This window comes from Stomoxys calcitrans, chromosome 5 (assembly GCF_963082655.1).
Source record: "Stomoxys calcitrans chromosome 5, idStoCalc2.1, whole genome shotgun sequence".
In the NCBI taxonomy this organism is placed as follows: Eukaryota; Metazoa; Arthropoda; class Insecta; order Diptera; family Muscidae; genus Stomoxys; species Stomoxys calcitrans.
Genome location: NC_081556.1, coordinates 67,422,392 through 67,434,569, shown reverse-complemented (window position 1 = coordinate 67,434,569; position 12,178 = coordinate 67,422,392). Strand labels below are relative to the sequence as shown.

At 40.6% G+C, this 12,178-nt stretch overlaps 1 protein-coding gene across 1 annotated transcript in view; it reads left to right on the top strand.

Moving 5' to 3' along the window:
• Window positions 1-12,178, top strand: part of LOC106092826 (high affinity cAMP-specific and IBMX-insensitive 3',5'-cyclic phosphodiesterase 8) — a 105,867-nt gene that overhangs the window by 69,991 nt on the left and 23,698 nt on the right. The window contains exons 8-14 of the mRNA XM_013259755.2: window positions 2,910-3,085; window positions 3,148-3,358; window positions 9,410-9,577; window positions 10,669-10,767; window positions 10,829-11,077; window positions 11,151-11,370; window positions 11,445-11,605. Coding sequence (XP_013115209.2) covers window positions 2,910-3,085; window positions 3,148-3,358; window positions 9,410-9,577; window positions 10,669-10,767; window positions 10,829-11,077; window positions 11,151-11,370; window positions 11,445-11,605 — 1,284 coding nt within the window. The remainder of the gene's footprint in view (window positions 1-2,909; window positions 3,086-3,147; window positions 3,359-9,409; window positions 9,578-10,668; window positions 10,768-10,828; window positions 11,078-11,150; window positions 11,371-11,444; window positions 11,606-12,178) is intronic.

Here is a 12,178-nt window from a genome sequence, read left to right as displayed (position 1 = left end):
ATCTGAAAACAAGCACCGAGGTCCATCAAAATTGGTTCAGTATTTGCATATAGCTCCCACATTATACTTATAGGGTGTTATACAGTCTGCACCGCCCTACTTTTACCCTTCCTTACTGGTTTTTATATGGAACTAGCCGACCCGGGCCCGCTCCGCTGCGTCTTGCTTTCTTTATATGCAACAAAAGTTTCCTTGGAATATTTATTTTGGTCAGTTAAAGAGCTTTTAGTGAAATACCATGCTACGAAAATAGTATATCGCTTGACTAACAGTTTAAAAATATAAGTGCCTTTATCGGAATCCCATATGATCTTTATTGGTCTACGAATTTAAGTTGATGAAAGGTGTGTTCCATTCTTAAAATACTTAATTTTAGCCCGATATTCTCATGATATCTGATTTAGGGGTGTTTTCGGGGGAGAGGTGGTCCCCCAGACACTTGGCCCTGAAAAAATATTAGCATCGTGCTCTTCTTTAAAATACCATTTGTTTAAACCCCATATTGTCATTGGCTTAAGAGGAGTTTACAGGATGAGGCGTCCCCCAAACACATGACCCCAAAATAGGTTATCAAATTCGTTTTCTAATCTCAAATACCTTTCATTTGATCCACATATTGGCATGGTCGGAACATTTTTTTCCTTTGGGGGTGTTTTGGGAAAGGGGTGATGCCCTAAATACATGGTCCTACATTTTGATATCAAATTCGTATTCTACTCCCAAATAACTTTATTTTAGCCCCATATTGCGATGGTCACTAAAAAATTGCTGTTTGTGGCGTATTTTGGGAAAGGGGTAGGCTTCCAGAAAATTGGTCCCGAAAATTGGTATCAATTCCTGTCCTACCCCCCAACTCCTTTCATTGACATGGTCGGTAAATATGCCCGATTTAGGGGTATTTTGGGGATTGGGCAGGTCCCCAAAACACTAAGCCCAGAAAATATATCAGCAACGTGCTCTATTCTCACAAATTTATATATCATTTACTTGAAGTCCATATTGCCATTGCCCTCAAAATTGGATATCAAATTCGTTTTCTAATCTCATTTAAACTCCTTTTTGCAAAAGTCAGCAAATATGTCCATTTTGGGGTAATGGCCCTAAAAACTATGAATATTTAGTTCCACTCTCTTTAACACCCAAATTGTCTTGGTGAGCAAATAAGTCCTATTTGGGGGTTGTTATGGTGGTGGGACGTCCCCTAGACAGTTGGTCCCTAATGTTGATATCAGATACGTGGTCTTCTTCCAAATACCTTTAATTTGAGCCCCACATTTCCATAGTCGGCAAACACGACCGGCTTTGGGAATGTTTTGTGGGATGGGCGGCCACTCAGTGAATTGGCCTTGAAAATATATATCGGATTCGTGTTCCACGTTAAAAACCCTCTTATTTGAGCCTCATATTGCAATAGTCAGCAAATACTTCCTATTTGGGTGGTATTGTGGGGGCCCCATAGACACTTTTCCCGAATATTGATATAAAATTCGTGCTTTACTCCCGAAGACCCTTCATTTGAGCCCCATATTGCTATGGTCGTAAATTTGTCCCCTTTGGGGGATGTTTTTGGTGAGAGGGCCCCCAAACACTTGGCCCATATTTGGATATCAGATTCGTATTCTACATTCAAATGCCTTTTATTTAAGTCCCATATTCCCATGGTCAGTAAATGAGTCCTGGTTGGGGGGTGTTTTGGGAAAGGGGTGAACCCCCAGAAACGTGGTCCCACATTTGGATGTCAGATTCGTATTCTACTCGCAAATACCTTTCATTTGAGTCCCATATTGCCATGGTCGGTAAATATGTCCGATTGAGGGGTGTTTTGGGGGTTGGGGTGGCCCCCTAGCACTTGGTCCGACAATTGGATATCAGATGCGTTTTCTTATCCTAAATACCTTTCATTTGAGTCCCATATTGTCGTGATTGGCTTAATATATGTTTGGTAGGTTTTAGGGTGGGGCAGCCACCCTAGGTACCCCATCCGAAATGTGGATACCAAATTTTTATTTTTAGGGTACTATGTGAGAGCACACAAAATTTCGCTTAAATCGCACCACCCATCTCCGAGATCTGGCGTTTCTGAAAACGCCTCAGATATCAAAAAATGAAGTACCCTATTTTCACCACGGGGTCATTATGCACCATCTGTGAAAATTTAAAATATTTGATATACATGTATGCCGGCAACATTTTAGATATGCAAAGTACCTGAAACGGACTTTGGACTCTGCCTAATATAAAGACAAATTAGCTCATTTTATACGTGATATATTTCGAATTGATTCAAAAAATATTGTAATATTAATTTAATTGCTAAGTATATTGGGGCTATATCAATTAATGGGCTTATCTTATGTACTTTTCTATTTGAGTCATTTAGCGAACAAGACATGGACTGAGAACTATGCCAGTATGGATGTGTTTCTCCCTCGGCTATAAAAAGGAATCCCCTTATTATTGAGCTGAATTTTGCCCCCATTTCTTAATGGAAAGTTCGTGGGCAAGTTGCAGAGCAAAAGTGAATGTTGTTTGAATCAAAAAAGAAATATATATATATATATATTTTTTCACACAAAAATGTGGGCGTACGGATTGCTAACACTTCGTGTCAGCTAACCTGTATGACAATTTCTTTTACCATATAAATAAACCATAGATAAATTAAATATAGATAAAGAATTTGAACTTCGCACACAGACAGGTTGGTGCCGGTTGTGAATGTACAATATATAAATGAGAGCATACAAATTTCTCTGTTCAATCCATGGTCTCTCTGGTTTTTCTCTGAAATAAACATGGTGTTTGCTCAATATACTTGAATGGTTATTTATTAGCTTAATTTATTTATTAACATTTATATATGCATTTCACCTACTAGACTTTAATGAATGTTTGCGTTTCATTGACAGGACGAAGTCATAAATAAACCATTATCGGAAATTTTCGTCTCTGATGTATCTACAATCAACAACAGTGTGCAGGGCAAAGGTGTTCGAGAATTCGATGGCATTCTCACAGTCAAGCGCAAAAATCAAGATGGCATACCCATGCACGTAAGGGTGGTACCAGTTGCTTGCATTGGCAGGTGAATTTAAATATTCTCTTTTAATAATGGAAATAAGTAAATTTTGGCAATATTTTTTGCAGGACAACCACACATTTCGTGTACAATTTCGATGTACCTGGAGGCCAGATGGATTTTGTTGCCACATTGCCTCAGCCCAAGGAGGCTCCACGCGGTTCTCTGCACTCCATCCGGCGAGGAAGCTTCGATGTTCGTTCTATAGCCTCAGATGGCCTACGACGTACCAGCTTAGCAAAATTGACGTCATTACCGCTGGAAGCGCCCATTACAAAGGTAAGCACCACTCGATATGTTTTCGAAAAATCTAAATACGAGTAAATGTTGAAGTTCAAGTTGTGTTTTTAGATTTGTTTTCCCCAAAAGTCTTTGAAATGGCTAAACCAATTTTTTGAAGTAATTATAGTTCTGAAAGGAATACTAGGTTATAGCCTTATTCAATGTCTGTGAGAAGTAAAAAAGCATTAAGTTCGGCAGGGACTATCTTTAGATACGCACCACCAAAATATAGGTTAGGTTAAAGTGGCAGTCTGCCATCAGACTCACTTAGACGCTTTCGTTCATTGTGATACCACTGAAAAAGGAGAAGGAAGATGTCTTCTAGTTCCTAGTTCCTACTATTGAACCATCCAGATCGCTTTAAAAAGCCCCACAACTTGCGAATGTTCACATCCGCTTAATCAGACAAGTTCACAAAGAAATGAGAATCTAAAGTGGAACCCCTTCTGACTGCTAGAGCGGGACACACACACACAGCAGAAGTCGTTACAGGCAATCTTAAGTCTGTCAGCATGTTTTCTGATCAGACAGTGACCTGTCATGACGGACACAATGACGGAGACGTCTGTCCTAGCCGGTAACAGCTAAGCGGTAGACCTCTTAGGTCTATATTAAGCCACAATCAAAACCTTCCCCTTTGTGACCATCTATCATTCGTTGCCCTTCGGGCCTGATCCTGACAACTTACCTGGAATGTGTAAGGTAGTTCCTAGTCCAGCAAGCTTGTCCGCTTTACAATTCCCTGGGATATCTCTGCAGCCCGGCACCCAGAAAAGGTGAATTTTGAACTGTTTAGCCATCTCGTTGAGAAATTTGCGAAAGTCGGTGCGTTTTTTGTGATCAGAAATACGTTCTCCAGGGATTTAATGGCTACGTGGCTGTCTGAGAAGAGATTTATGTATCTCACGTATAAATGCTTTAGTGTTGTCGCTCATTGGAATACTGAAACATCAGGCAGAGCAGGGACGGGAAAATTAAAATAGCCTTACGAACAGGGTCACCCACTCCCAAGATGCCCATTTACTAGAAGACCAATGATTGAGGTCATCCAAATAAACCGCCACCGGAGCGAGATTCATATTACCTTAATTTAGGAGCCGTGAACGACAAGAACAAAGTTTCTGGACTGAACCATATCAACTACGAATTATTGTATGCTTACGGTGGTACTCGGCCGAGGACCTGCGCTATTTTTCAAAAAAAAAAAAAAAAATTAATTATACATTCTCTCCACAGTTGTCAACGTCGAATGCGACAGTGATAAGAAAGGGAGACAGTGCGGCCTATCTGACATCGACACTTCGACAACGCCATCTACGTCAGACCTGCATCGGCTGGTGAGAGAGCAAAACAGACAGGAAATAGGGTTCGATGCGAACTTTCACCACAATTGGTGAGGTAGTACCACCATTAATTAGCGGGGCCAAGCCCTGGCAGAATACTTGAATAATAGCAACCTAATAACACTTAATATTAGTAATACCGCTACCTTTGTTAATAGCATTAGGGAGGAAGTTTTAGATGTGACAATATGATTGGAGAATCTAACCCTGGATGGCCGGAGAGATTCGCAATATTTGGAAAGATGTTCACAGAATTTTTAACGGAGCATTTCTCAAAAATGCGGAAATTTATTGGAAAGTATATTACATACAGCTCACGGAATACAATTATATTCCAAAACGTGCCTTTTGGACCTGCGAACAGGTCGATAGCGTTAATGACGCCGCCAAGATGAGAAAGTTTCTTTCAAAAACCCATGTCCAAACTGCAACGTTAGCAGATGACATGGAAGTGAGAGCAGAGACACCGGAGAACATGTTGAGGCTTTTGATAATAGTGCATTTTCCACATGATACGACGGGACTCAGGGAGACACCAGAATCTTGGAATAATAATTTTGAACAAAGGTTTATAATTACGGAATTCATGGTGAAGGAATCCTTGAGGAATTTCAAACCACTTAAGTCACCCGGATCTCATGGAATATTTCCTGCGTTACTAAAGAAGAAGGCAGACTCTCTGGCGCCCCATCTGGCCTGTATTTTCACAGCGTGCCTAGAATATGAATATACTCCGAAAGCCTGGCAGGGGGCAAGGGTGGTGTTTATAGCCAAGCCCGACAAGGGAAGTTATGCGACACCAATGGCATAAAGGCTTAAAAGCCTTACTTCCTTTCTACTTAATACAATGGAACATATTGTGGATACCACGATATAGAGTAGGACATCCAGCGAACTGCTTAAATAAAAACAGCATCTCTACATTAAGGGAAGGTTGGTGGAGAAGAAGAGAGAAGAATCCGTCGATGCCAAAACGTACACACTGGCGGTTTGCATTAACTCGATGTCAATGCAAAGTGCAGACCGACGCACTGATCCAATCCTTAGACCAGTACCGGGTGGACCGGGTCCTTAGACAAACCATATGCTAAGGAACAGATGGATATATTTTGGGTCCCATGACACCACTATGAGGGAGAAAGTGGCACAGGGCACGCCACAAGGGGGGCATTTTATCGCTGCTTCTGTGGGTGACCACCATAAATGAACTATCATGAATGATGACTGGGGAGAGAATTAAGCCCCCCGTCTGCTATGCAGACGATAATGTTATACTTCTTAAGGGTAAGGGTACGAACCAGCTATGCAAAAGGCCGAAAGGTTCTTGCAGATGGCATACGACTGGGCTAGACCTAGGGATATCAATGTTAACCCAGAGAAGACTGAAATATGCTTGTTCACGAGAAAGACGAAGGTGGGTCAATTTGGCGCGCCACGTTTCCTCAATAGAACGATTTCGATATTTGAAACTGAATTGGAAGTTTCACATACAGGAGCATACCTGAAAGGCTAATGGATGTTGGGCCTTGTGTAGACGGGCCGTGGGCTAAAAATTGGGCCTGAATTGGAAGATAGTCCACTGGCTCTACAGGAACGTAAATATATCAATACATACTTACGCCTCAGTAGTTTGGTCAACCGCGAAGGAGAAAAAGTGCAACATAAGGATAATGCAAAAAGTTCAGAGAAGATGACATAGGCGGAGCGTTGAGGATCACGGGGGATCAACTGGGGTACTGGCGACTATTCTAGATATCCGATCCATTAACATATAGACTAAGTGTGAGGCAGCCACTGCGGCTATGAAACTTAAAGCGATGGGATACTGGATAGAGGATATGAGCAGGTGATACTATCGCGGTATGATCGCGACGACGATAGGAATCCCGCTTAGATTAGAAGAGGTTTCCGATCGGATACCTAAGATGACACTTGAAGATGAGTGCGAGGCACTGCTGCCAGCGGCACAGTCTTGGATTGACGGACTTCTAGTATTGCCGTCTGCAAAATTATGCTACACGGATGGATCAAAGCTAAAGGACAGAATGGGGCTGGGGGTCTACATTGAGATCCCTGAAACTGAGATCTGTTTTAGAATGCCTGACCATAATACGGTCCTCCAGGCGGAGATCTGGACGATCACGGAATGCGTGAGGTGGTTTGGTGTTAGCGCGAGGACGTCGAGTATGAAGGAGGTATAGTCACGAACAGTCTTGGAGTGTAAGAAGGAGTTTAACGCTTTCTCTGAGGATGGCACGATCCGCATCGTTTGGGTGCAGGGCCATAGCGGAGTAAGAAAGTATGAAAAAGGAGACTGCCGTCAATAAACTTGGTAGACGTAGTCCCAGTTAAGGCCATGGGCTACAACTTAAATCCGTAGCACACAACTCCTTCAGACTTGTTGAGTTCTGCGAGACAGCCGAAGTGTACAACGAATGTCTCCGGCTGCCATCAAACTCATCAAATTTACCAATCTTCCAATCAGTGGTTGAGAGATTGGGATTACAGTCAAAGTCCCAAGTGTGGTTTCAGGATCTGAGGGAATCCATGGTATCCAAGAGTGTGCCATTGATCGAAGGCAATTAGTTTATATCGGCCCGATACCAGCTTGCATCGTCGCAAACTGGAGATGTTCCAGGCAAGGACATCGGATGCCGTTTATTATTCCAACCTCTTAAAGAGCGTATTGGTTTGCCAGAGAAAACCGATTGCCTAAGCAAGATGTAGGCATGCGAAGATAGAATAAGTTAAGCCATGTCCTTAAGACTCTAAAGCGGGTGTCTTTCTGCCTGATATCACCAGATCACCAACCGCCCAATAGATAACACTATCAAAACTATCCTTTGGTGACTTAAATTTTTGATCGGGCCTCAAAGCTCCAGCCTGTGTGATGCTCACAGATATCCTATGTCGGGGCCGAAATTTGGCACAATGATTTGTCATAAGATCCCCGACATCTCTGCTGAGTATGGTCCAAATCGGTCTATATCTTAATATAGACCCTCATAAAAGCTGCATGTATTACCTGATTTGGCTGAAAATTAGCACAAGGATATGTGTTAAGATCCTCGACATACATGCCGAATATGATTTAAATCAGTTTTTAAGTTGATATAGCCTCCATATAGACCGATCTTCCTATTTAAAGTATATTCTCAGGCCATTGAAACCCGAGCTTTTAGCTCAATTTCGCTGAAATTCAATATAGTGGACTGTGCTCAGCCCTCCGACATCGGCATATATGGCCGATTCAGGGGTGTTTTGAGGATTAGGTTGGTCGCCCAAACACTAAGCTCGGAAAATATATCAGCAACTCTATTCTCATATATCTATATATCATTTATTTGAACCCCATATTGCCATTGCCCTCAAAATTGGATATCAAATTCGTTTATTGTTTGCAACAGTCAGCAAATATGTCCGGTTTGGGTTATTGGCCCTAAAAACTATAAATATTTAGTTCCACTCTCTTTACGAACCAAATTGTCTAGGTGAGCAAATACGTCTTATTTGGGGATTGTTATGGTGGTGGGATGCCCCCTAGACAGTTGGTCCCTAATGTTGATATCAGATACGTGGTCTACTCCCAAATACCTTTAATTTGAGCACCATATTTCCATAGTCGGCAAACGTGACCGGCTTGGGGGTGTTTTGGGGGATGGGCGGCCACTCAGTCAGTTGGCCTTGAAAATATATATCGGATTCGTGTTCCACTCTAAAAACCCTCTTATTTGAGCCTCATATTGCAAAAGTCAGCAAATACATACTATTTGGGTGGTGTTATGGGGGTGGGGTGGCCCCATTGACACTTTTCCCGAATATTGATATCAGATTTGTGCTTTACTCTCAATGACTTTTAGTTTGAGCCCCATATTGGTCACTTGGTCTCATATTTGGATATCAGATTCTAATTCTACATTCAAATACCTTTTATTTAAGCCCCATATTCCCATGGTCAGTAAATTAGTCCTGTTTGGGGGGTGTTTTGGGAAAGGGGTGGACCCCCAGAAACGTGGTCCCACATTTGGATATCAGATTAGTATTCTACTCACAAATACCTTTCATTTGAGTCCCATATTGCCGTGGTCGGTAAGTATGTCCCATATAGGGGTGTTTCCCCTTACCCTTGGTTCGACAATTGAATATCAGATACGTTTTCTTATCCTAAATATCTTTTATTTAAGTCCCATATTGTCGTGATTGGTCTAAATATATGTTTGGTAGGTTTTAGGGTGGCGCGGCCCCCCTAGGTACCCCATCCGAAATTTGGATACCAAATTTTTATTTCTAGGATTAGGTCTACATGAGAGCACACAAAATTTCGCTTAAATCGCACCACCCATCTCCGAGATCTGGCGTTTCTGAAAATTAGAGTAAGGGGGAGGGTCCGCCCCCCTTCAGATATCAAAAATTTCACCACGGGATCATTATGCACCATCTGTGAAAATTTCAAGAAAATCGGTTCAGCCGTTTCTGAGTATATAAGGAACACACAAACATACAAACAAACAAACGAACAATTGATTTTTATATATAAGAAATAAATGAAACACAAATAGACAATCCTTACGTATTGAATTTCTTAATGTACGATTTTTAATGAAAATGTTTGCATCCATCTCTTTTTCTTCTATTTCTCGTTACTCATTTTGGTCGTGATTACTCCATGGAAATTAATTCATGATTTTCTCTACTGCTACCGAAGATTATAAATTTGCTTTCACAAGTACAGGAGAATTGTTCGGCAGATGAGGCGCGGCTGATCGACAAGGTGATGGAGTTCTTAAAGCGAGAAGGGTTATACAGTCCCCAAATGAAGGAAATACGCACAGATGATCCCATCGCAACCGATCTTATTGGGGCTCTTTTAACGGTAAGACTTTTTTAATTCTTAATATTTTTTAGCTGCAAAAAAGTAAAAGTAGAACAAAACGCATTGGCTCATTACTTACAACTGTACCCAATCTATGGCAATTACTAATAAATTATAAGTATAAACAAAACTTAATGATTGACCATGCAATCAATTATAATAAGTACAAATATGCCAAGTTCGTCAGGCGGGATTTTTGAGAAACCACTACCCCGGATTGTACTAAAAACTTACAAAACAAACTGTGTTGAAAAGCAAATATGTATTTTACGAAAAAAATGTCTTCCAATTTAGCCAAATATTTAAGCTTCTTGCTGCCGAAGAAAACGAATCGGTTTATGTAGGAACTACATCAGGTTATCGACAGATATAGACCATGCTAACCATGGATGTCATAAGTCGTTCCGATTTTATGTACCGGAACGATTCACGAATCACTGCTCCCCCTCCACACGCATTGTGTGGCTACAACAACAACTGATGTGAGAACTCGGCTTGATTCCTAGATTCCTATTCCCCAAAAGCCGCAATAGTTACCCTACTTGGCTGAATTTTTGTTTTTTTGTATTTTTGTTTTACGACAATCGTACCAAGTACGATCCATGTTGGTCTAAAACCTTATATAGCTCCCACATAAACCAATCTCCTGTCTGGACAACTTGAGTCCCTGAGAACCGCAATTATTGTCCGATTTCGATGAAATTTTGCAAGTAGTGTTTTGTTGTAATTTCCTACATCCATGACAAGTATTGTCCGAATCCATATTTAAGTTGATTTAGCTTCCATTTAGCCCAATCACCTGGATAGCCTCTTGTAGAAGCTTGGAATTTTCCCGATTTGGCATAAATTTGATACGTATAGTACAACTATCCCCTGCAACTATGCATATTTTTTGCAGAATCCATGGTGATGGGTTTCGGCCCTGACGAACTTAGCATTTGTTTTTGCTTGTTTTTTTTTTTTTTTTTTTGTTTAGATTAATAGTTATAGCTAGCTAGTTGTAATAATATCAGCGTACGAATCCATTAATTTTCTGTACAACAGCAATGTATCTTAGTTTCTCAATCGAGTGTCAAAATCATTTTTTGCAGGGCCCAAATGTGTATTCATCGAGACGCAGTTCGAATGACTCCATTGTACGGGCCAATTGTACCAATCGACAATCAACCGTAATGCCCGCGAAGATGAAGGCAAGTATTTTTGTTAGGTTCAATTTTATTATGATGCATCTATTTTTCGCTCCCACAAAAGGCTACTCCACTCATAATGGAAATACTTGAAGAATCTCTAAACTGGGAATTTAATATTTTCAAACTGGAAGAAGTCACAGAGAGACATCCGCTTCTGTACTTGGGGATGGAAATATTCCGGCGATTCGATGTCTTTGCCACGCTCAACGTGGACGAAAGTATCTGTAAGAACTGGTTAGCAATAATCGAGCGTAATTACCATGCCGATAACTCCTACCACAACAGCACACACGCTGCCGATGTTATGCAGGTAATGTAGTTTTGTCAATATGTAAAAACATATGTGACTATGTATTGTTGTCCACTTTAAAACTCGGGCATAGGCAACTGGTGTGTTCATATCACAGCTCGCAGCCAAAGATTTAGTAATGGATCGTCTAGAAGAGGCATCCGCTCTTATTGCGGCCGCGGCCCATGATGTTGATCATCCCGGACGATCGTCCGCATTTCTCTGCAACTCAAATAGTCCTCTGGCCATATTGTATAATGATTTGACGGTGTTAGAATCACATCACGCATCGACTACTTTTAAGTTAACTTTAGGTAAGTACTTACACCCAAATCGTTAACTTGCCTTAGTTAAAAAGGAATTTTGGCTTCACATATTCTATCTTTAGGTGATGACAATGCAAACATATTTAAGAATTTAGACACAGAAACATACAAAGCCGCTCGTACGACGATCATCGACATGATTTTGGCTACCGAGATGACCAGGCATTTTGAACATTTGGCCAAATTTGTCAGCGTATTTGGAGCCGAGCTGGAACCCAGAGATGTAAGTTTCTTTATCGAAAATCTAACTAAGCAAATCAGGTCGTTAGAATCACAAATAATTGCATTTTATTGTAATGATGATAACACATAAGGAAAGTCGGGCGGTCCCGACTACATAATAACCTACACCTAACCTATAAGTGTACATTAAGCGATTTTAACATGTGGACGCTATATCTAATTCAGAACTGAATTTGATGGATTTCGGCATGTGTGCTCAGATGGGTAATAAAACAATCCGAGCCGAATTTCGAGAATCCTTGCCAACTTGTAGCAACTTCAGCTCCCAAAGTGTAAGTCAAGCGATACGCACATATATATATATATATATATATATATATATATATATATATATATATATATATATATATATATATATATATATATATATATATATATATATATATATATATATATGGGAGCTATATCTTAATCTGAACCGATTTCCACTTAATTCTCTAGTAATATTAACAGTCATAGTATAATGCTTTATGCCAAATTTCGTAAGAATCACTAAATCGACCGTATTATGACAATATTGTTCAAAATCGGAAGAACATATATATGGGAGCTT